General features: G+C 44.7%; 3 protein-coding genes across 5 annotated transcripts; 2 read left to right on the plus strand and 1 right to left on the minus strand.

Annotated features, from left to right (window-relative positions):
• Window positions 1-366: 366 nt before the first annotated feature.
• LOC133904700 (long chain acyl-CoA synthetase 9, chloroplastic-like) lies at window positions 367-6,068 on the plus strand. 2 transcript variants are annotated; one of them, XM_062346189.1, is made up of 12 exons: window positions 367-551; window positions 1,178-1,711; window positions 2,429-2,509; window positions 2,764-3,036; window positions 3,175-3,306; window positions 3,395-3,568; window positions 3,646-3,875; window positions 4,027-4,144; window positions 4,449-4,580; window positions 4,686-4,820; window positions 4,890-5,096; window positions 5,628-6,068. In XM_062346189.1, the coding sequence occupies exons 2-12, from the start codon at window positions 1,262-1,264 to the stop codon at window positions 5,790-5,792; spliced, it is 2,097 nt and encodes a 698-aa protein (XP_062202173.1). In that variant the 5' UTR covers window positions 367-551; window positions 1,178-1,261; the 3' UTR covers window positions 5,793-6,068. The 2 variants fall into 2 exon arrangements, with proteins under 2 accessions (XP_062202173.1, XP_062202172.1); XM_062346188.1 differs by having other exon boundaries at window positions 368-555.
• A 9,640-nt stretch (window positions 6,069-15,708) lies between these two features.
• Window positions 15,709-17,551, plus strand: LOC133904283 (uncharacterized). 2 transcript variants are annotated; one of them, XM_062345746.1, is made up of 2 exons: window positions 15,709-15,918; window positions 16,037-17,551. In XM_062345746.1, the coding sequence occupies exons 1-2, from the start codon at window positions 15,754-15,756 to the stop codon at window positions 17,426-17,428; spliced, it is 1,557 nt and encodes a 518-aa protein (XP_062201730.1). In that variant the 5' UTR covers window positions 15,709-15,753; the 3' UTR covers window positions 17,429-17,551. The 2 variants fall into 2 exon arrangements, with proteins under 2 accessions (XP_062201730.1, XP_062201732.1); XM_062345748.1 differs by having other exon boundaries at window positions 15,710-15,918; window positions 16,029-17,551.
• Window positions 17,552-18,675: 1,124 nt separating this feature from the next.
• LOC133904858 (V-type proton ATPase 16 kDa proteolipid subunit) lies at window positions 18,676-21,425 on the minus strand. The gene is made up of 3 exons (XM_062346474.1): window positions 21,100-21,425; window positions 20,459-20,744; window positions 18,676-19,127 (listed from the first exon to the last, which is right to left on the minus strand). The coding sequence occupies exons 1-3, from the start codon at window positions 21,176-21,178 to the stop codon at window positions 18,995-18,997; spliced, it is 498 nt and encodes a 165-aa protein (XP_062202458.1). The 5' UTR covers window positions 21,179-21,425; the 3' UTR covers window positions 18,676-18,994.
• Between the last annotated feature and the right edge of the window lie 2,602 nt (window positions 21,426-24,027).

The following is a 24,027-nucleotide window of genomic DNA, read 5'->3' on the forward strand; positions in this document are numbered from 1 at the left end:
ATATATTGGACGATCCATAATTGTGATTGAAACTATTCGTATCTACATCTGATATCATCTGTGTCTGATGAGAAATGAGATAAGATATAACATCAATTATATCCGTCGTATCCGATTATATCTCTATCTCTACTAAGAGCATGCCTTTTCACAAAATATGAGACATAATATATAGGATCAACATATCCGATCCGATTACACCTACTCAAGAGCTTGGCCTTCCAAAAAAGGGAAAAAAAAAAGAAATGTGCAAAGCTCGATTGCGAATAAGAGTGCGAATCAAGCCCATCAGGTCGGTCTACGTTTGTGGGCTGGGCTGGGCTGGTCTTATGCTCGGTCAAGCCCATCAAGCACGAACGAGGAAGAGATTGGTGGGGCCAGGCCAGGCGAGGGCAGCGGCCGCAGGCGAAAGCGACGCAAGTGGCGAGGACCGAACCGGGACGAAACCTCTCCGCTCCACCGCATCGTCACGCCGGGCGCCGGCCTCCTCCCACCTCGCCGCGTCTTCGCGAGGCCCCTACGCTCCCTTCCGCTGCCGCGGTTGCCTTGTCGTCGGTCAATCCCCCCCCCCCTCTCTCTCTCACTGTTGCCTTGTCGTCGCGGTTTGAAATGTGTTCCCGCCGTGGGAGACGCGGGTTGGGGGGTAGGGATGATGGTGGGAGGGGGGAGGGCGATTTGGGTTGCCAAGGAGACTTCCGATGGGGCTCGTGTGGTCTCGGAATGTTTCTGTGCGTGTGCTTTTACCTTCTGCGCTGGGTTTGTGGCAAAGCAATTCCCTTAGGATGCGATGCGATGCATGCGCCATTGTCGCAGCAATAGCCCTTCTAATCCCGTGACAGAAGCTTGTGTCACCGGAATTAAAGTGGCTTGGGTGTTACTGTTAACCATTTCTCGTTGCTACCCAGCAACCAGGAGGCCTGCTTGTATTGAAAAGGCCATTAGTGGATGGGATTATGCAAGCATTGTTCATATAATTAGGATGGGAGTATTAGATCCATACCGTGCAATTTAGTTATGCAGGCAAGCGAATATTTATTCATCTGCCTGGTTTTAATGCTGTATGATTGATCGGTTGATTCATGCAGTTACTTTTTTGTATATAAATTCCCTTTACATATTACAGTTTGAATGTGAAAGTTTGAAAAAACAATTACCTTATGAAATTTCTTTTCTACAGGTTTCTTGCTTCAGGGAAGAAAGCGAATCTGTTACCTCACCTCCTACAAGCTAGTGTAGCTACAAAAACCACCATTGCAGAAGTATGAATCCTTATTTTGTTGGCTTTCTTGTCCCCATCGCGGTCTCCCTGCTGCTCCGCAAGAGGAGAAATGTTGAAAAGAAGAGGGGAGTGCCAGTTGAGGTTGGTGGAGAGCCTGGATATGCAGTCTGTAACTATCAATTCGAACAACCAGTTGAAACACACTGGGAAGGGGTATCCACACTTGCTGAGCTGTTCGAGCAATCTTGCAAGGAGTATGTTTACATGCCCCTCCTTGGCACCAGGAAGCTCATTTCAAGGGAAACTGAATTAGCACCCGGCGGGAGATCATTTGAGAAGCTTCATCTGGGCGAATATGAGTGGAAATGTTATGCTGAGGCCTTCAAGAGTGTTTGCAACTTTTCATCTGGACTAGTTCGGTTAGGTCACCAGAAGAATGAGCGTGTTGCTATTTTTGCTGAGACACGAGCTGAGTGGCAGATTGCACTGCAGGTAGTCTCTTCCCTTGCAACCTATAGGTAGACTAATGTTTCACATCTTGGTTCTATTCGCCTGCAATTTGCAATACATGTGCTGTTGCCTAACTTCTTAACATAATTGAGAGCACTGGCCACTTATATCTGAAATGCATCCAATGCAGAAATACATAGTTGGGATCAGAGTTACTGCATAACAGAGTGGTATACATAGACTGTGCAAAGAAATAAGTACCCCAGACAGGATTACCTAGTAGGTCACTTTGTTAGTGCAGGTGATGTGCACTGCTATGAAAAAAATATTTACATGGTGGACGATTCTTATTCAAGTAGTACAATGATTTCCTAACATCATTCATTATTTCCTCTAGCATTATCATGTAAAGTCAGGAAGGGCATGCAAATGTATATTTGGATTGCTGAATGTTTTGATATTTTTATGTATGCCAAACTTATAGTAGGAATTTGATGGCAATACAATGATATAGGAATGGTGTTAGTTACCTTGTATATGCCTACCTGTGTTTTATTGATGAACATGCTTTGCCATGAAAAATATAGTGCCTGATGGGGATACCAAATTACCAGGAACAGTGTTCATGATGCATTTCTTTGAACATAGTTCCACTCTGGGTCCACTTTTTCTTGCTTTGCTTCATTTTTTTATCTTAATAACATGTTACATTGAGCCCTGGCATCCTCAAGTTTTGAGTTTTATTTTTGTATTTGCAAGGCATGCTTCAGACAAAATATAACTGTTGTCACCATCTATGCGTCCCTGGGGGAGGAAGCATTATGCCACTCGCTAAATGAGGTCAGTACAGTGACTTGTGTCTCATGTTTTCTGTACAGTCAGTGCTTGTTAACTTTTCGTGTGGTCTGCATCTCATGCTTTATGAAGACAAAAAACAGTTTCTACTAGTAGTAGCATTTTCAGTGTGGACAAGCACCAAATACTTTGCAGCAGTTGCATTTAACCATTTCTGATGCCATTGGTTAAAGTAATTAACGCCCATCTGCTATTTGTATGCTTCAATGTTTAGCTAATTTTTCATTTTTGCTCTCCAGACTGAGGTCACTACTGTAGTTTGCGGTCAGAAAGAACTAAAAAAGTTGATTGATATAAGTGGGCAACTTGACACTGTCAAGCGTGTTGTCTATATCAATGAGGAAGGCATCTCAGCTGAAGTTTCTTTAGCTCGAAACAGCACTAGCTGGATAATCAACTCGTTCGAGGAAGTGGACAGATTAGGAAATGAAGCACCTGTTGATGCAAACATGCCTCTCCGATCTGATGTCGCAGTGATAATGTATACAAGTGGTAGCACTGGATTGCCCAAGGTATGCCTAACCCATCCTAGTTCTTTTCTCTGCAATGTCCTTTCTTGCTAGAACTCATTTGACAATTACTTAATGCATAACACAAAAGTGCCATTTCTTTAGTTATATTGTTTGCCAATGTATCTCAAATTTTTGTAGGGAGTTATGATGACCCACCGCAACGTCCTGGCTACACTCTCAGCAGTTATGACAATCGTGCCTGCACTTGGCAGAAACGATATATACTTGGCCTACCTCCCACTTGCACACATTCTTGAGTTGGCAGCAGAGGTAGATCTCAAATGGCATCTGCATCCGAATCTAGTCACATTATTGGTTTATTAATCTCTATTCACTGTATGAAAAAAATGGTTTTTAGGCACTTATGGCTGCTGTCGGGGCCTCCATAGGATATGGATCACCTTTGACTCTGACTGATACATCAAACAAAATAAAAAAGGGAACTCTAGGTGATGCTTCTGCACTGAAGCCAACACTGATGACTGCCGTACCTGCTATACTTGACCGTGTTCGTGATGGTGTGAGGAAAAAGGTAAGGCCCTTTATGCTGTTTTGGTCCAGAGTTCTTCGTTGGTTATTGACTGCTACTTTTCGTTGAGATGGCATTAGGTGGATGCGAAGGGTGGTGTAGCAAAGAAATTATTCGACATTGCCTATAACCGTCGGCTTGTTGCAATCAATGGAAGTTGGCTTGGTGCCTGGGGATTGGAGAAACTCTTGTGGGATACACTTGTGTTTGGAAAGGTGCGTGCAATTTTGGGAGGAAAGATTCGCTTTGTACTTTCAGGTGGAGCACCTCTGTCTGGAGATACTCAGAGATTTATCAATATATGCCTTGGGTAAGATTATGCACATCCTCATTTCATGTTGTTTGATGGCAACTATCTTGATCATCCTAGTTTACCATTCCATTCATTTAAAAATAATAAATCATATATGTCTGTTTCACTGTGTTTATAATCCGAAATTGACAGGCTTATGCAATTTCAGGGCTCCAATAGGGCAAGGGTATGGGCTTACTGAAACTTGTGGTGGAGGGACATTTTCCGAGTATGATGACACATCTGTTGGCCGTGTTGGTGCTCCGCTACCTTGTTCGTATATTAAGGTCAGCTTCATTGTCTTAGCCATATTCCAGTTTGAGGAGGATCCATTTTTTTGTAGCAAAGATGCTTTATCCCATTATGTGATTTATGTGGGCATTTTCATTAATTTGTTGCACCTAATGAGGCTTGTGTATTGAAGATATTCCTTAGTTAGAGGAATAAGTTGTTGGTTGTTCTTATTTTCAAGACTATTTACAAGATCATGCTTTGCATTTCTGACTTGTTGATCTTTTTTCTCAGTGGGGTGTCTGATTAATTCTTTTTGATCTCTCACAATTCCTGACATATTGGTAATTGTATTTTCAGTTGATTGACTGGCCCGAAGGTGGATACTTAACAACTGATTCACCCATGCCTCGGGGAGAAATAGTCATTGGGGGTCCTAGTGTAACTAAAGGCTATTTCAAGAATGAAGCTAAAACAAATGAAGTCTACAAGGTATGGTGTTCTGTTACTAATATGTTTGTAGATTACTTCATGAATTGTACGAATAACTTTTCTTTCATAATTTGTGTAACCATACACCTCATATATCTTGTGAAGGATGATGAAAAAGGTATGCGGTGGTTCTATTCTGGTGACATCGGACGTTTCCATCCGGATGGCTGCCTTGAAATCATTGACCGTAAGAAAGATATTGTGAAGCTTCAACATGGCGAATATGTATCTCTTGGGAAGGTAAGCAATATTATTGTTCTGGTCAGATTGGCTGATTGCACCTCTTAGACTTAACTGATTGGATCACAGGTGGAGTCTGCTTTGATTGTGAGCCCATATGTGGAGAACATCATGATTCATGCTGATCCTTTCCACAATTACTGTGTTGCTCTTGTGGTACCTGCACACAATGAGCTGGAAAACTGGGCTTTGCAGCAAGGAGTTAAATACAGTGATTTCTCAGATTTGTGCCAGAAGCAAGAAGCTGTTAAAGAAGTACTTGGATCTTTAGCAAAGGTTTGTGTTCTGTAATTTGTATTCACCTTGATCAACATCTGGTTGCTTCACTGTATTTGTTCACTACATACTTCATACTTGATTCAATGCGTTCGCAAGTCATTTATATGGAAAACAAAAGGATCTAGCATCCATGGACCATGGTCTCTCACTCATCCATGCATTATTTTTTTGATAAATGTAGAGGAATTGTTTATGTTTAACTCTACACGTATGGCAATAAAAAAGGATTTGCACGAGTCTTTGAAAGAAAAAGAAACAGGAGTATCAATAGACACACATACATTACATTCATTCATAGTGTGCTTTGTCATAATTTTCAATTAGACCTGAGTGTGTTTCAGAAGCAGTCTGGGTATTTATCTCTTTTAAGCAAAAAGTGGTGAAGGCATAGTTGTTCCCACCTCTCTCCCCCTCCCTCTGTGTGTGGGAGAGAGAGAGATAGAGATGAGTTGCAAGCATGTTAATTAAGACAAATCCTATGTACTGTGTGCAATTTGACTGAACTGACATGCTCTCACTATTCTTCAGGCTGCAAAGCAAGCGCGGCTTGAGAAGTTTGAGATCCCAGCAAAAATCAAATTGATACCAGAGCCATGGACCCCCGAGTCGGGCCTAGTCACTGCTGCCCTCAAGCTTAAGAGGGAGGTGCTCAGGAAGACGTATGAGAATGATCTGTCTCAGTTGTACGCCTGACGGTTCTGCTACTCCTTTGATACGTTCATCTGTGGAGATATAGGATAGTTGCTATTGAGGTAAATCGATCTTGAGGGGGTATGTTTTTTCTGTACGGCTGGACTGGAGGTAACCTGAAATTTTTTAGTTGTGGCTTCTCTTGATGCTGGGAAGCACTTTTGCTCTTTGTGAACACTTTGATATAGCCTCATTTGATGCTTCCCACATGTCTTCGCATAATCGCATCGTATTCTTATTGCATTGTTCATCTCTTATTGAAAAATAATTGTTGGTATCTGTCTAATGGTGCCTATGTTCTTCAGTTCTTTTCCCTGAGTTAACTGCAAGTCAACCGAACCGTAGACCATGTCCAACGGATTTCCTTCGCGATCCAGAATCTCTTCGCGAAAGGATTTTTGTTCCCTTCAACGCTTTAACTTTTTTTTTTCGTAGTTTCTTTCATGAAGGGATTCTTAAGAAGGGATTCTTAAGGTTATTCTATATGATAGGATTCTCTCCTCTTTATTTTTACGAATCTTTTTGAAAGAAAGCTGTTGAAGATGAGAGAAAATAAAAAAATAGAAACGGAGAAGTGAATTAGAAAGTGAATGAAATGAAGGAAAAATAGTTGAGGATGATCTTACGGAAAAACTGTTGGATTCCTCGCTGTCCGATGCTGCTTGGGATTCGTACTTTAGAGGCTTGTAAGCTGGCCCTGTCAAGATTTCAGCTTTGATTGGTTTTCAGTGACCGACCTGTTTGAAATGTAAGTTTTTTTGAAATTTTAATAGAGGTCCAAATGAACTTTACACTTTTACAGTATACAGTTCGACCCATACGGGATCTGGCAAAATTACACCGTACAGATTGAATTAAATGACACCGTTTGGCCGTTTTCTTGCTGCGTGAATTTATGAAGTATACACACGCATTTATGGTTTAGTAGTTTTCTAGTTGGATGATGACTTTCTACTTGTGTCATGAAATCGACTTTTTAGATGGAGACTTGGAGTACGTCTTTCATGAAATTGACTTTTTAAACCGATTTGATAGGGTTTTGGATTTTGATAGAGACGTTTCGGTTCTAGTTTTTTTTTTAAATGTTTGTATGATGAACTATAATTATTTTATGTAATCATTTAGCTAGTTTGATAAATTTTGATTCTCAAGATAGGATGACAGTTGTAAATGAGAAAAGTGATTCAGAAACGAAAAAAATCACATTTTATTTGTTTCTCCCTTACAGTTTCTTCTGTTTCGAATTCTAATCAGTCACCAAAAATACCATATAGTAGGATTCTACAGATTCTCAAACACACCTTAAATCTATATCCAACATATTTTTTGGCCATACACATCTTTGATTTTGAATTTATGGTAGGAAGGGGCACGGAAAGATCGGTTTTTTAAGGCAAAAATACGATTTTGTACAATATACGTGACCGTATTTATTAAAATGGACAACTATTTTCTGTATTTACGAATTTAGCACATGTATTCGGCGCACGGTGTTTCGAAAAATAAATTTTCGGAGCACGGTGTACCGAAAAAGCAATTTTTGTATTCGGCACACGGTGGGTCGAAAATGAACTGTATTTGGCACACCGTGTGCCGAATACAGCAAAAGCGTATTTCGGCACACGGTGTGCCGAATACCAACTGTATTCGGCACACGGTGTGCCGAAATACATGTTTTCTTCATGCCAGCTTCGCTCTTCATTTCATTCGCTCTTCATTTCATGTAAGCTATTTCATGTGATTTGGCTGTGTATTTTATGTAACCAAATTAAAAATTAGTTGCTAATGTAACTGTACATTTCAAAATGCATGAGTAAAAAAACAGTCTTTAAGGCGACCGACAGTCTTAACAAGGTATATTCGAACATGCGCCACATTAACCCTTGTATCAGTGATCATCTTAAAATGGCGATGGAAAATGATGATGTAGATTAGCGAAATCGTCGAGGCATTGGTGGTATGAAATCGTCGTCGTCATCGTTTGGAGGTATCACGGTTCGAGCACGTGCTCTTGTATTGTTCGTTGAACCTTGTACTATGTGGCTGTGGCTGGTGGAACGTCGAGACATAGGTGGCATGAAATCGTCATCGTCTTCGTCATCCGGAGGTATCACGGTTCGAGTACGTGCTCTTGTATTGTTCGTTGAACCTTCTCCTGTATGGCTGGTGGAACGCCGAGGCATTAGTGGCATGAAATCGTCGTCGTCTTGAGGTATCACGATTCAAGCACGTGCTCTTGTATTGTTCGTTGAACCTTCTCCTGTGTGGCTGGTGGAACGACGAGGCATTGGTGGCATGAAATCGTTGTTGTCGTCGTCGTCTTCAGGTATCACGGTACTAGGCTGTGCTCTTGTAGTGTGAGTTGAACCTTCTCCTGTGTGGCTGGTGGAACGCCGAGGCATTAGTGGCATCAAATTGTCATCAGCTCTTGTACCCCTTGGGTTCGCTGATCTTCGTCGTCTTCGACGCGAACCAGGCAGCACACCCCCGCCGAAGAGCATTTGCATTGCCAAGAGGTGTGGCATTTCTTTGTTGATTAACTCTGCGTCTTCTGGGAACGCCTAAAGTAGAAGAGGGGTATTCGAATCAATAGCAATAAGATAACTATGGTGATCAAATAGAAAATGACGAACCTGTATGTGGGATGTATACTGGTCGGGCAACATCGCCATCCTTCGTTGCCTCATACAGAAACCCAGTAAAGAAGGATGGTCGGCTAGTTCGCAAACCCTGAGATATATTCGGCGGCGCTCATGTAATAGGGCCCTAAGGTCGTCGGTTGTTACATGTAGAAGTGGAACGGTGAACGCAAAACATGGCGGTCTTGTATTCAATTTAGACACAGCTTGGATTAGGTTGCTCTCTTTGAAAGGATCATCCTTCCCTCCATGTACAACCTGCAAGCAGGCAATTAATGCTATATCGATCGTTGTATATGTCCATGGGAAGCCAGTACTAGAATTTCTCGCCATATAGGTATTGAGATTTCCCTGCAACTTTTTTGCTTTGCACCAAAGCACGAATCGCTAGTTATTTAATAAACATTAAACATGTATGAAATATCGAAAATGATATATACAAATGCTTAATAAGTTACTGATAAATAAGTTATGTGTCCTAATTAGTTGAAAAAGATTATGTAAATTAAATGTAATTACTTGAACACTGAAGTGTATGGCATAGTACAAATGAGTACATAATATAGTGAATACCACTTAGTACATATGAGTACACAAAATAGATGAATACACAATATATTGCACTAGCTCATTAACAACGTCGACGCCGCAAGCAATCCCCAGGAGTGTAAGCGTCTGGCGGGTGTGTGGCCCTCATCCCAGCGGCCTGAGCTGGCCTCTGCCACGTGTGCCCTTGGTCCTCATCTTCGTCGTCATGCTGTGTTCCAACTTCACCGAATGTGTATCCAGAACCGCTAACTCGGCCCTGCATATACCACGCTGTAGGATCGTCATGTGGGAGTGTGCCTGCCGGTAGTACGTGCTCGGTGGGAGTCCGAAATGATGAAGTCTCAGCTTCCTGGTACCAGTCTGAACCCCCTGGTGCATCGGGATATTGGGGGTATTGGCTGCTCAGTAGCTCGGTGAAGTTGCTCGCTTGTAATGCAGCAGCCCAGTCAAAATCTTGAGTGCCACTCCAGGTGGACGTCTGCTGTGTGCAGTCAATGACGTTCTCGTGGTGAGTTGATAATCCTGGTGGAGTTGTCTGCGTAGCCTGAGTAGGTTGTGTGAACGGAGGGGGCTGGGAACCCAGTGTGCACTCCTCGAGAGCAGGAGCCTCGGTCACCTCCTCGGCTCCAGCACAAGAACGTGTCCCATGATGTACCGCAGACGAAGGGGCCTCCCGTGAATGTGCCTCATGAGCACTGGATGAGCGCCTGCTGTGTGAGGCACGGGACGGGTCCATGGCGGGTACGTCGTATCCCCTATAACACGGGCGCAACCACCTAGTCCACGTATCGCGGACAAAAGGCGAGACCATCTCGTCCTCATGTATTCCCGAAGAGGGTGCCGATCCCTTCGCGTGGCTGACCCACTCGCTTCCCCACATTCATGCTCCGCATGCCTATGCATTTCGTACCTCGCTTCGGTCTGTTGTTGTTGAGGGTTATGTCAGTAATACGGATGAGAAACTAATGAAAATCATTATAAGAACAACATCACTTATCACCACATGAAGAAGCCAGACACGATCTTTGAGGAAGGGTCTGGGGGCTGGCGGCACGCTGCCGCTGAGTAAGGTGGGACGCGTTCGTGATTGATACCACGAAAGGTACTCCCAGTACGTGCTATCATCGTACTGTCCCGCAAGAACGACGACATCCACTGGGCCAGACTCCATCCACCGGGTTATGTGTTCTGCATTAATCTCCGACCAGTCGTGTGTGCCTGCGTTTCCTTAGGCACTCCTTTTGTATGTGACATAAATAGTTAAAATTTCGTAACATAAGAATGGTACATACAGTAACACACTTACTCGTGCGCTTGACCAGCGTCTCTTGGGGGGAGGTACTGGCACCAACTGACGATGACCAAACTACCTCTGCACATGGTCAGGAGAATACACTTTTACATTGTTCATATAAAGCAAAAAACATCTAGTCATCCATAGGTTAGAGTCATGGAAACAAGATGATGCGATGAGGCCGCTTGTTGCAATTTCGGTAACTCGTTCCCTACGCCATGGATCCCACTCCACAAGTTCGGCGCTGAGGACGTCAAGGTCACTGATCACCCGGGCGTAGTTTCCATGGTCTTAGTGGTGACTCCATCGCAGCCTGGCATGAAGCCACCGATAACCCATCGTTGGCCTCATGTCGTCGGCCACGCCGTCGGAGATGGGAACTGGATAGTAGGTCTTGCTCACCCACGGTCGACACACCGGGAGATAATCCCAGCTCTAGAGCTGTAGAAGGTTTAGGCAGCCAGAAATAGATCCCATCTTCGTTGACCGTTAGGTAGCGGCACACAATCCTTTGTATGTAGCGGTCAACACAGCAGATCCCCAACTGTAATGTGTCGGCTCGTACGGATGTGACGTGAGCTCACGCGCTAACCATGCAATATGCGGAAGTACATAATCGCCTGCCGTGTTGCAAAACATAATGCCTCCAAGCAAGATGTACAAGTACACCTCGTAATGCTGCATAACTGTTGCCTCGTCCGCATCCGGTGGGCAAGGGTTGAACTGTGGTAGGCCATAAATCTATGACATGGAGAGCCCTACATCCTTCATGTCATATTGCACGTTAAACCTACAAGATGCAGAGAATCAATGAACCACAAACAACACTGCAACGTATGAAATGCTTTATGTAACAAATAATTACCTACCGTGAATATAACTCTTCCACTGCTCCTTTGCTGGTCGTGGAAGTACTAACGGGGTGCCCCTTATCGGGAGCCCGGTCAGCATGGCAACGTCCCGTAAAGTAACAGTCATCTCTCCGCAAGGAAAGTGGAACGTGTGCGTCTCAGGACGCCAGCGGTCGACGAGGCCTGTGAGCAGTGAGACCTTGATCGGCGGCAGTGGAGTCCTGCCACCACCCTCCATGGGAGCTCCTGCCATCATAAGTGCGAACGGTAGTAGTCCGGCCTGTGCGAGGGGCTCGTGGAATCGAGGGTCTAACTCCTTAAGCTTGCGCACACTCTGGAACGCAACGGGAGCAATTGCAAAGGTATGCAATACATTTATAGAGTAAGTACCAAGGTATTAGAACAATTGAAATTCACGTACTATCGATGTACCTGTTGCCCTGCGAAAATCATCATTTCCCTGTGGTTCTCGTCATACTGTAGTTGAAGAAGCTCGGGAAGGTGAATGTGAGCCATGCCAATGATTTCAAACCTCATGGTTCAATTACAAAACAAAGTAAGACAACAGCTATTACAAAATGGGTACAACACCTAATACGTTCATAACAAATTACAATACAATCCATGTTTCTAACAAACTTCATATAACAAACTCACTGGCACCAAAGCTAATACAATCCAGTTCGATTGTAGCCTAATAGTTTACCACCGGGTCGGACAAGTCCTCCTGTCATGGTCGGATTGCTTGCATATTTTGCACCTACGTAGTCCATCAACATCATCTGCTGTATCCATGTCACCTTCAAGCCTCGTGGCTCTAGGCCTTCCAGGATCCGTGCGTCTGGCCTTGGGATAAGGTACCCACTTAGGCCCCTCGATTGCTTTGTAGCTGGATCCGATGTTGAACGAACGCATCTTTGGAAGCTATGTGCTCTCAGTGCATCGATCATGAAATAGGATGATACGTATTGTGATCCGTCGTTCCCGCCCATGTCCCTGCAAGCGGCCAAGACATGGGAGCACGGGATATGGTGCAGTTTTGGCTTATTGCATGTGCACTTCACCTCGTAAGGACCAATTTGACATTGTTGCACGGTGTCCCCCGCACTGTATCCAGAAGTATACCGACGACGACATATGACCTCAAATTCATTGTTGGTCCGGTCGTAGATCCTAGTCCGATGAAAGTGTGCCTTACTCCTCCTTCTGGATAAGATTTCCTCCATCTTAGATGCGAACCACGTGCTGCACTCCATTGCAGCTATACCACGGTCTCAAAAGTAGTCAGCTATTCTATAGAATGTGAGCTCAATTATGGCACACAATGGGAGGCCGCGTACACCCTTTAAGATATTGTTGAACGCCTCAGCTATGTTCGTTGTCATAATCGTATACCTATTATAAGAGACAACAAATTTAGATACGATATTTTCGTAACCAAATAGAAAATACGATCTTTCAAACGCTATGTTCTCACCTGGAACCGTGAGTATCATGGAATAGGGCCCAATGCTCCGTCGGCTTTCCCGCTATCCATTGGCTAAACGTACCACGTGAACGACTAATGATGGTTTGGCCCCCCACCATTTGCATCCGCAGATGGTCCTCCTGTGCTTCTTGTTGTGCCATCATCTTACGAGTGGTCTCATTTAACTCTCGTCATATCTCATTGAACTTCGTCCGCTGGTTCTGAAGACATAACCCTTTGAACCTCTTCACAAGACCTTTGTTATGGTACCTTGAGTAAAGGTTCGCACCTAAGTGTCGCATGCACCACCTTCTCTCCACATCAGGCCAAGCAATGGAGGGGTTTGTGCTGTCATGCAGCACATCCAACGCATGCAAGAGGCCCTTATTGCGGTCTGATATGATACAGACTCGTTCCCTATTGCCGACGACACGTGTCCTCACCAAGGTGAGGAACCACAACCAACTATCATTGTTCTCACTCTCAACCAATGCATACGCGAGAGGAATGATCTGATTGTTTGCATCCGCCGCCATCGCTGTCATTAGGTTACCATGGTACTTACCGCTAAGAAATGTGGCATCCACACATACCACCGACTTGCAATGTCTGAAAGCTTCGATGCATTGGCCAAAGGACCAGAAAAACCTAATGAGGTATCGATCAGTATTGCTGTATGACCCATCATCCAGCCTGATCGGCTCATCCGCCATGGCCCACTGGGTCCCGGGGTTGGTCATGGCAATCTTCTGCAGCAGCCTCGGTGCGTAGTGGTATGAGTCTTCGAAACTTCCAAACAACATCTTCAATACCTTCTGCTTCGCTCGCCACGCGGTGTGGTAATTGATCAGCATACCCGTCTTAGTCTGCACCTCTTTTATAATGGATTTTGTTGACAAACATATGTTTGTGCCAACAAATGTGATGAGTAGTTGGGCTATGAACCTCGCATCAACTGCGTGGCTCACATTCCTAACAGCCCCTTCGCTGCATGTATGTGGGGTGTGTCTACTCAGCACAAAATAGTTCTCGTGCTTTGGCTTATGGGCTCGTACGAAGTAAGGACAAGTCGGGTGCTTCGTACACCTGATCTCATACTCCGTATGGTTAGATCGGGCACACTTGTGGTCCCTTCTTGTGATTACAACATAGTTGCTGATAAAAGATGACTTCTTCCTTGGTTCGAAACCGTTGCCCCACCTGGATGTCGCTATTCTGGTATCCTCAATTAGATAGGATGTTATACTCAATGATGGTACAATTTAGTAGCTCAGCACCATGAAAGTACTGGATCACCGGCACCAGGTCATCATTGTTAGCACCTTCTTCGTCGCCACTACCACCGACTTCATCATCCATGCATCGTGCATCTATCTCACCATGGTCCACTTCGGGTCCATCCGTACCCGAAGTGCCCTCCCCGACATTCCCTCCCGCCTCATCATGCATCACATTATGGTCTGATCCTTCCACGGTAGGTACCTCTTCACCATGCACCGGTCCTGATACTAAACACTCCCATTTCAAAGTTCTCCTCTAATGCCTTGCGTGAGTACAAGGCACATGCGTTGTTCCTTCTCAAATCGAACAACGTATGGACAATGAGCGAGCTGTTTGGTACAGGCCGTGGCCTGACACCCTCTAGGACAATATTGTAGGACTGCTGGTTTAGATGCAAAAGGCTCATAATATGTGTTTGTAAGCCTTCTAGATCAATTGATAGCTCAACCGTACTCTCTACGTGCTGCCAGTTCTGAATGGACACGAGTCTCTCATGCAAAACAGCGGGATGTTCTCCATAATAAATATGGATAGTCATAGTGTCTCTGCTAAACAAACGTAAATGGCCAAATAACTAATTAGATGTATGTTACATACCTACTCTATTTTAGCCAATATATTAGCACGGAATAAATACTATACTTGCTCTAATTACATTTTCTAATCTAAATATTACGATTAATATTACACTATAGTTGCTTCTGTTGCGCGATCATACAATATGCAAATATTGTACCTACTCTATTTTTCCAACTTAATATCATTTATCCAATGTATTCGAATAGAATAAATACTATACTTGCTCTAATTACATTTTCTAATATAAGTATTACGATTAATGTTACACTATAGTTGCTTCTGATGCGAGATCATACAATATACAGATATTATATCTACTCTATTTTACCAACTTAATATCATTTATCCAATGTATTCAAACAGAATAAATACTCTACTTGCTCTAATTACATTTTCTAATCTAAATATTACGATTACTATTACACTATAGTACCGTCTATTACGAGATCATACAATATGCAAATATTACACCTACTCTATTTTAGCAACTTAATATCTACATGCTATAATTATATTTTCTAATCTAAATATAAGTACATACATGATCTAGGATCCAAATAACTAGCTGATTCTGTTACGACATCATAAAATATGCAAATATTATACCTACTATATTTTATCAACTTAATAAATACTCTAATCCTCTAATTACATCTACACAACTAAATATTACATACATACATAATCTACGTACTTACTATTAAGGAAGGTTGTCCTGCTGCACCGTAGCTCCTTGTGCTCGACTGCTCGCGCTAACTTGCTGCTCTGCTCGCCGTCGTGCTCTACTCTGCTCGCAGCTGCTGTGTTTGGAGATAATGGCAGCGCAGCGCTACCATTTATAGTGTGGCTACCCGCATGCAAACAAGCCGACGACAAACCATGCGGGAAGACAGATGAAAAAGTGAAAAGCTAAAGGAAAAGTAAAAAGGAAAAGAAAAGGAAAAAGAAAAAGTAAAACGCGATGCGACGTGACGTGACGCAAAAGCGTAATACAGTTGATATTCGGCACACCGTGTGCCAAAATACGCTTTTGGCTGTATTCGGCACACGGTGTGCCGAAAATAACTTTTTCGGTACACCGTACTCTGAAAATTCGTTTTCGGAACACCATGCGCCGAATACATGTACTAAATTTGTAAATACAGAAAATAGTTATCCATTTCAATAAATACGGTCACGTATATTATACAAAATCGTATTTTTGCCGTTTTTTCACACCCGACAAAGTACGCCGGAATTCGTAAGAAGTTTTGTGGTTTCCGTGACGCTCGACGCAACAAAAAAAAAGGAAAGAAAAGGAGGTATGACTCGTCACCTTTCTCAACCCTCTCTCCTCCCTCTGCTGCTGACACGCCCGGCCGCCGGCCGCCGCTTGTCCGCTCGCTCGCCTGTCGCCGCCGCCGCCTTCCCGTCGCAGCTCGCCCAGCCTCCGTCCATGGCGACGGCGGAGGCAGGGGACAGACGAGAGGTACAAGTATAGATTCAATAATCTTTCGGTACTTTTCGGTGGTTGGGAAGATCGGTTCGCATCTCATCTAGCTCGGGAGGCTGCTAAAGATAGCAATTTTATCTATCTAGCTGCGCAGACACCAGGATTAGGACCAAGAACCCAGCGATCTAAGGGGACCAGAGACATGGCCACCGCCACCGCCGGCGGGGAGAAGGAGCGGGGGCGGGAGGGCCTCGTCGTCTACGTCCTCGCGCTCCCGGCAGCGCTGCCCCTGCCCGTCGCCGTCTCCCGCATGGACGCCGCCGTCCCGCGCAAGGCGCGCACCTGCCGCCCCCGCGTGAAGCCCTCTGGCTGGTGGGCCTTCAGGCTGCTCGTTCCCCCGCTGGAGGAGGCAAAGAACCCATCGGAAGAGGCGAGGCTCCCCGTCCTGCCGCCGTCGGCAGCCAAGAACACGATGGAGGAGGCGATGCCTCCCCATTCCCAGCGCCTGCGCGTGCCCCCGCCCCCTGATCTCGACACCGCCGCGCCGGTCAAGAAGAAGCCGGCGAAGAGGTCAAGGAGGTGCCTGCACTGCGGCTCGGCCGAGACGCCGCAGTGGAGGTCGGGGCCGATGGGGCGGGGCACGCTCTGCAACGCCTGCGGCGTTCGGCTCAGGGCGGCCGGGGCCCTGCGGGAGTCGGAGCACCGCCCTCCGCCGGCGACGGTGAGGACGGTTGCGGAGCCGCTGTCGCTGGAAAGCGCGTTATCGGACCCCCCGCCGGACATCCCGATCTGGGAGCCCCATGAGCCACCGCGGGACGTCTACCTGGTGAGGAAGCCATCGAAGCGGAGGAGGCCTCCGAGGAAGGAAGCCGCACCGGAGCCGGCGATCTACCTGGTCAAGAAGAAGAAGCTGTTGAAAAAGCCGTGGGCGTGGAGGCCTCGGAACACGGGGAAGAGCTGCCTGCACTGCGGCTCGTCGTCGACGCCGCAGTGGAGGGAGGGGCCGTTGGGTCGCGGCACGCTGTGCAACGCGTGCGGCGTGCGGTACAGGCAAGGGAGGCTACTGCCGGAGTACCGGCCGGTGGGGAGCCCCACCTTCGTCCCGTCGGAGCACGCCAACAGACACCGCGAGGTGCTCCAGCTGCACCGGCAGCGGCAGGACAAGAACCACCACCCTCCGCCACCGAAGCAGCCGCAACCCGTGGACGACAGCCTCCCCGACCCGCGCGTCGGCGGTAACGGCCACTCGGCTGACACGCCATGGTGCGACGGCGATGACCTGATCGACGTGCTCCAGCTGCGCCGGCAGAGGCAGGACAAGGACCAGTACCCGCCAACCCCGCTGCATCGACCGCTACCGCAACCCGTGGACGACAGCCTCGCCGGCAACCTGCGCGTTGGCGTCAACAGCGACTCGGCCGACGCCCTGGCGGGGTGCGGCGGTGGCAATGACCTGACCGACATGCCGAGGTCGCTGGACTCGCTGCTTCTCGACGGGCCGTCGGCGCCACTCATCGTGGACGGCGACGAGTTCTTGATCAGCTAGTAGCTAGCCTTAGGAATAATCCAGCTGAGATGAGAGTACTAATCTTTTTTCAACTTCTTTTTTCGAGACTTCCGTTGTGCGTATTTATTTCGCCATCAATTTTTTCGTGTAAAATTTGGCTAATTTTCTCACGGCAGGATTTACAGTAGTGATCTAACCAATTTTATAGTAGTCATTTAGGCTTGTTGCAATAGAGCTGATGCATGGCTTGATGATATGCAGTAGCTGTTCCTGCTCATCTACAATTCTGCATCAGGATTCCAACACAAATCATACTCCTGTCTTGTCCTTGTAAAGCTGAAGTACCATGCAATCTTCTTGCAGCCAGTGAGCTACAAATTGCCAAATTGGGCAAGATTGCTCTACCTGAGAGTCCCAGACCTACCTGCCTATTCCTAGAGTTCCAGATTGCCCTACGCAAAAAAAAAAAAAAAAAAAAAAAAAAAAAAAAAAATCTGTCGCCTGCTTAGAATGAGCAAACCTGCCATGTTCATTGAATCAGGAAACTGCCCCCCTTTCCCCCTTTGCCCATGTTTTGAGCTACATCTAGTGCTTTATTAAGGTTGTGTTTGGTTTGTAGCTATATTTTTATCAAACTAAAGTTTGGTAATTTTGACTTTCTTTTGTCCAAGTGTGGCGCGCCACATTTTCTTAGCACACACCAAAGTTTAACTGAGTCTGGTAGCCATGGTTAAGTATGGTAGCCAACCAAACAACCTCGAAAGGCTTGCCAGGTAGTCAAGTACAGAATGAGTCTATAACAGCTAAAGCAAGGTACCAATTATTTTTTTTGGAAAAAGGTTTCAAGAAATTATAGAGAGCGAAGCAAGAATTTTGAATTAGATTCTGATCATGTTTGCTGTGTTTACGCGTAGCAGAGTAACAAACACCTCTTTTTACATATGCATATTCAGAAGATATATGGTTGATACACTACAATTCACATCTTTCTTGGCCTTAGGGTGTTGGGATTGATACACTGTTACTTCGTAAAACATTATGTATTGGCCTGCCTATACTGAAATTACCCCCCCCCCGCCCCCGCCCCTCCTATTTTGAATGTAGAAATATCACTAAAAAACAGTACAATAGACTCTAGATTCCTGCCAAAACCCTCCATTATGAACTTAAGTTAGTGCTGCAAATGCCAAGAAGTGAGGACTGGCAGATCGACGAACAATGTGCAATTTTTCCACAGAAAAAGAAAATCGCAGATCACAAGATACGAACATTAACAGAACAAAGGATGAGCAAAAGTGTCATGAACACCCAATGCATTGCATGTCCTTGCTTATTCACCAGATTACACCGCCGTCCAGCCAGACCCAAAAAAAAAGTGCATAAATAAGCATCAACCACAACCCACCACCACGACGGAAAAAAGAATGGCACAAAAAGGGAAATTCCTCCCTTTGCTACACTTGTTTTTTCTCGATCCAACAGAAGAAAAACAAAGACTACAGAACAATAACCTCTAAAGAGCTCCAGCTTCATGTCGCACAATATAAAACAAGACCCAGCAAGGGCCACGTGATCGTCGGCATGGTATTGAAATTGGAAACGTGCCTAATCTGCACGGGATTGGCCGGCACGGGATGACAGGATGATGCCAACGATGAGACCGTACAGGGCAAGCGCTTCCGCAAAGATGAGGATGAGGATCATGCCCACAAACAGTTTTGGCTGCTGTGCATTCGCCCTGAGGAAAACAGCAAGGATTAGGAACATAAGTTGTTACAATCTAGGCAACATTCAGTTGATTTCCTAATTCATACCAAGACACACCGAAATGACAATAACATATCAAGACACAAAAGTAGGAAGTAAATATTTTGTTCATCTAGAAGAAACAGTTTGATCCAAAATTAACTCTTACCATTTTTCAAACTCCACAAATAAGTACTAAAACAGCTTCTTGGTACATGCAAACATTTAAAGCATTAGTTCTTAAATGAGATTGCCTATTCCCATACACTCCTTCAAAGAAGGAATTTTCTACTGCATATAGCTATCTGATAAGTTCCAAGTTCAGAAATTGGCATAAAGTAATATGCATACACCACTACACTTGTGTAAGCTCTCTTTAGGTGCTCAACTACGAACACGGAAAGCAACTCGACCTATTTCCCGAGGCGTTGGAAATGAAAACTTAATCTAGGATTTAAACATGCTCAAAAAGCAATTGGCATAGAGTAACAACTGAAACACACAGCATACAATGTGTCGAAAATGAAACAGTGCACTAACAGGATGTCCTACTGACTAGGAGGCTACAGATCTCAAGACAAACATAGTGCATAAAGCTGAAAGTACATCATGGATCAACAAAGTCATCCATTTTTTTTTCCATTAAGCTATGTTTCAAAAGTTAAACAAGATATAAAAATAAAGCCATAAATAATTATGTTTCGGTTATGGGCTGCATTTCCAAAAGAAAACAATTACTACAAATAGCAAGGGTTAGCATGGAGTATCCTCATTTTCGTTTTTGTACAATTAGGATAACTTCCTAGGATGATTGATATAGTATTCACGACATTGGTAGAAAACCTTCATGAATTGTAAGGAATAGGTAGCATAGGTTCACCTTCAGCTCATCAATTAACTAGTTAGAAACACACCTCGTTAAGTGGATTAGTTACAATTGTGTGACTGTCATTTACTGTTTTATAAGATGTTCTCCTTTAAACACAAACCAAGAACATACATTTTGCATTATCAATGTTAACTGTTAAAGTGTTACGTCATTACTATGAAATTCAAAAGGTCAACAAATAGACCTATGCATATAAATTGGTCCTAACTATTCACAGGAACCAACATACACTTTCAGATGCAAATGTAATATTCACCTCAGATTTAATTGTAATATTCAAATAGCAGAGAAACTTAGTCAAAAACAGTTACCGACATGGAATTTTACAAATGTCAGCCATAACTACTTCATCGACAAGAAAATTAGCTTACAAGCTGTCACGCATGCAGAAATTTGCATAGCATAGCAAGACAAGATAAAGTAAGTGTCTTTACCTGACACCAGCATCACCGACAATTCCGATGGCCATGCCAGCAGCAAGCCCAGCGAGACCACAGGCAAGGCCGGACGAAAGGTGCGCGTAGCCGTCGAAGAGGAAGTAAGGCTTGGCTTTGGGGTTGATCCCAGTGCTGATGATGACAGCGATGATGAGGCCATAGATACCGAGCACACCAGCCATGACAACGGGCACGATGGACTTCATGACGAGCTCGGGGCGCATGACACCCATGGACGCCACGCCGACGCCGCTCTTGGCCGTCCCGTACGCCGCCCCCATGCCTGCGAGGGACACACAGAGAGCAAGCCGTTAGAATCGTCTCCACACACGTACCCAACACATGGATCCACCCAAAATTCATTCTTTATTAGTTCTCCCCCATTGTTCCTCATATCAGATCAAAGCGTTCTAATTTGCAGGAGTTCTAATGTGAGCTCGAATGGAGCAAGGAGCTTCTCAATCGCGGCAGATCAGACCAACAGTTAGCATCAGGGCGTCCCGGATCGAACGAACCGCCCACAGGAAAGCTGACCTCCACCGACCCAAGTGGATCGGAGAATGGACGCCGCGCAAGCTCAACCTTTTCCCCACCCAAATTTTAAAAAACTGGAACAGAAAGGAGGAGGAGGAGGGTACATGAGAATACGAGCGCGGCGGCGGCGCCGAGGAAGCCGAAGAAGGGCGCGGTCTCATCGCCGCTGAACACCGACGACATCTTCCTCTTCTTCCTTCTGCTGCGATCCGGAACCCTCCTGAAGCGCTCTCGTGCCGACTCCTCCTCCTCCTCCTCGGCGGCAAGAGCAGGTTGGCCGCGAGCGCTCGAGATTTCCTTCCTCAGCGTGGGGCGCGGGTTCCGATCTGATCTGAGGAGCTCGTGGGTGGGGTGGGGAAGGGAAGGGAAGGGAAGGGAAGAAGACAAGAAGGCCACGGCGCTGCGAGGTGGGATCGGGTGGATTTTTTTTTTCTTCCAGGTGGACGGTTTTGCCCCTCCGACCGGGGAGGCCAGCACCGTCCGTTTCTCTCCGTCAGGGTGTAATCAAGATCAACTGATACCTTATTATATATATTTTTATTATATTTACTGTACTGCATGCGAGCTCCTCTTCTGGGAAGGATGGCTGGTTGGATTCATGACTCTCGGGTTTAGAAATGAGTTTGAGGGAGATAGATAAGTTCGACGGAGGCTATAATCGGTGGGCATCCAAGATCAACCGATACCTATATTATATATATTTTTATCGTATTTACTGTGCTGCATGCGAGCTCCTCTTTGAGTGTGGGAAATGATGGTTGGTTGGATTCATGACTCTCGGGTTTAGAAATGAGTTTAGGGGAGGTAGATAAGTTCGACGAAGGCGACAATCGGCGGGCGCAGCGGTGAGATGAGGCGAGGCGCCATCGGCCGCGGGTGACAGAGGACAACCGGTGGGTGGGGCTAGGCGGGGGCGTCACTGGTCGAGGGGTTAGTGCAGCAGGGAGCACGACGAGGCGGGTAGGATGAGCATTGAACACCGAAGGCAGACGAGGGAGGCGAGGAAGAAGATGATCGCTGGATCGTCCGATCGTGATCGGACGGTCGACGACGTCAATTGAAATTGACAATCGGTTTCAGTCGATTGAAAATTAGTCGCCTCCTTTTTTATATAGTCAAAGCCAAATATGGGTGGTATCCGATACAGATACATATGCGGATAGTCTCGGTCACGAATACAAATCGATATGAATCAAATATGTGACAAGTTAGATGCATATAATGTCGTTCACGAATATTTCTTCGAATATTGTAAAAGTAACAATCATATATATCTTATATGTTATAATTGTTCGGCCATTCTACGTGTCCAAAACTTAACTATATTAGAGGTTTAACAAGCAAATCAGCAATATATTCTTATAGAAGGAGTTATGCTAGAGAGCGAAATTGGAGAAGTTACGAGTGCTCAATATGCTGGCTAAAGCTTCTATTAATTATTTAGACATAACAGAAAAAATTCTTGGATATCTGTTTTTTTATCTCGAAATACTATGTGAGGAACTGTCCAAATACTATTCTAATTAATCATTAAGTCGATCATTTACATAATCACGACTACAACGATTAAACAGAATACCATCTCGATAGTCCCAGCATATGTTTTGTGCCTAAGAATGGAACACACGCCTTTCCAACATATAACATCATAACAAAACTTAATAAAGAGCGACTAATGAAATTATATTACAAGCATTTTAGTTATTACAATTTACAACAAAAAGGAATTAGGAGGATAAAAATAGTTCATCTCCTAACCAAAACTAGAAACTACGCAGCAGAAGAAATAATATTTATGAACAACAAAAGATAGGTAGGGCCATTTGCCATGAGACACCACCCCAAAACACTGTCACTCGAGTATTTTGCACTACTCTCATTCTCACCACCTGCATCGGTGGGTGTGAAGTAACTAAACACTACCTCCTCCTCATCGGTAGCACCTGAAAGAGCAACATGAGTATGAAGGTACTCGCAAGACTTAATCCATAATGAGTATATATAAATAATTCGACTCCAAGGATTATTTATATGTACCTGTTTGGATATTAGCAAGGATCGATCATAAGGTTAAGTAAATTCATATGCGAAAGCAATTTTGACATAATATGTGAGTATCTATACGTAACCAAATATACCCTTCTATCATGTATCCATCAACATGAACATATGTGTAACTGGAACCAATAATAACTCATCACCGAACATCTCTATCCATTTCCCACATAACATACAATATCATCCCACATTAGTGACTCTATGACCGATACGGATGGATAGAAGCATGCTTATAACTGATAGCGCGGATACATGGGGTACAACTTTACTCACATAATTCGAAACTATCCTCTTGGTCCATGAGACAACCTTTCTCATACTCGGAACTATCCACTTACACATGCCCCTATGACACTGAGGTTATCGCGAGCGTGTCCCGTACACCTCTAGCGCCCCGCCATCTTGCTTGTCTTTTTTTTTCTTACGCGTCATAGGGTCGCAATGCAAGTGTCAGCATAGCATATGGTTCTAGGCTCATTCATCCATTATCCGAATATATAGTTATACGGAAAGTGCTAAAGCCAACGGCACAGACGGACGATGCTTAATTGATGCAAGTGATTTATGACATTCAGGTTCCTCTTCCGACCTACCCCTAGCACCGTCCACATACCATCTCATCCTCACAACTCATACATTCCAATGTCATTACCATTATGAATCAATAAGTAAGCCATAAGCTCGCAAACAATGGTTAAATCATCGTTCGACTTCTACCGAAAGACCTATGTATTGCTAAATATTTTAAATAACCTTTGGAGTTAGACATCAACATTGTTAACCCAGGTTATAAGGATGAGGATCATCAACAATTCAAGGTAGAAATAATGCAATGAACATAGGTTCTACCCATATAAGCCCGACATTGACTCGCTAATTATGCAAATATACATAAAGCATAATTTATCAAATTAGACATCATATGATCCAAAGTAGTAGGTTGAGTATGCTTAGATGCTTGCCTTATCACTGTG

This window comes from Phragmites australis, chromosome 22 (genome assembly GCF_958298935.1).
Source record: "Phragmites australis chromosome 22, lpPhrAust1.1, whole genome shotgun sequence".
Taxonomy (NCBI): domain Eukaryota; kingdom Viridiplantae; phylum Streptophyta; class Magnoliopsida; order Poales; family Poaceae; genus Phragmites; species Phragmites australis.

Coding starts and splice junctions, on each gene's coding strand:
- LOC133904858 (XM_062346474.1), bottom strand. CDS start 21,178: ATGTCGTCGGTGTTCAGCGGCGATGAGACCGCGCCCTTCTTCGGCTTC. Junction 20,745..21,099: donor CGCCGCGCTCGTATTCTCAT/GTACCCTCCTCC, acceptor TGTCCCTCGCAG/GCATGGGGGCGGCGTACGGG. Junction 19,128..20,458: donor GTCGGTGATGCTGGTGTCAG/GTAAAGACACTT, acceptor TGTTTTCCTCAG/GGCGAATGCACAGCAGCCAA.
- LOC133904283 (XM_062345746.1), top strand. CDS start 15,754: ATGACTCGTCACCTTTCTCAACCCTCTCTCCTCCCTCTGCTGCTGACA. Junction 15,919..16,036: donor AGGCAGGGGACAGACGAGAG/GTACAAGTATAG, acceptor CTAGCTGCGCAG/ACACCAGGATTAGGACCAAG.
- LOC133904700 (XM_062346189.1), top strand. CDS start 1,262: ATGAATCCTTATTTTGTTGGCTTTCTTGTCCCCATCGCGGTCTCCCTG. Junction 4,581..4,685: donor AAACAAATGAAGTCTACAAG/GTATGGTGTTCT, acceptor TATCTTGTGAAG/GATGATGAAAAAGGTATGCG. Junction 4,821..4,889: donor AATATGTATCTCTTGGGAAG/GTAAGCAATATT, acceptor ATTGGATCACAG/GTGGAGTCTGCTTTGATTGT.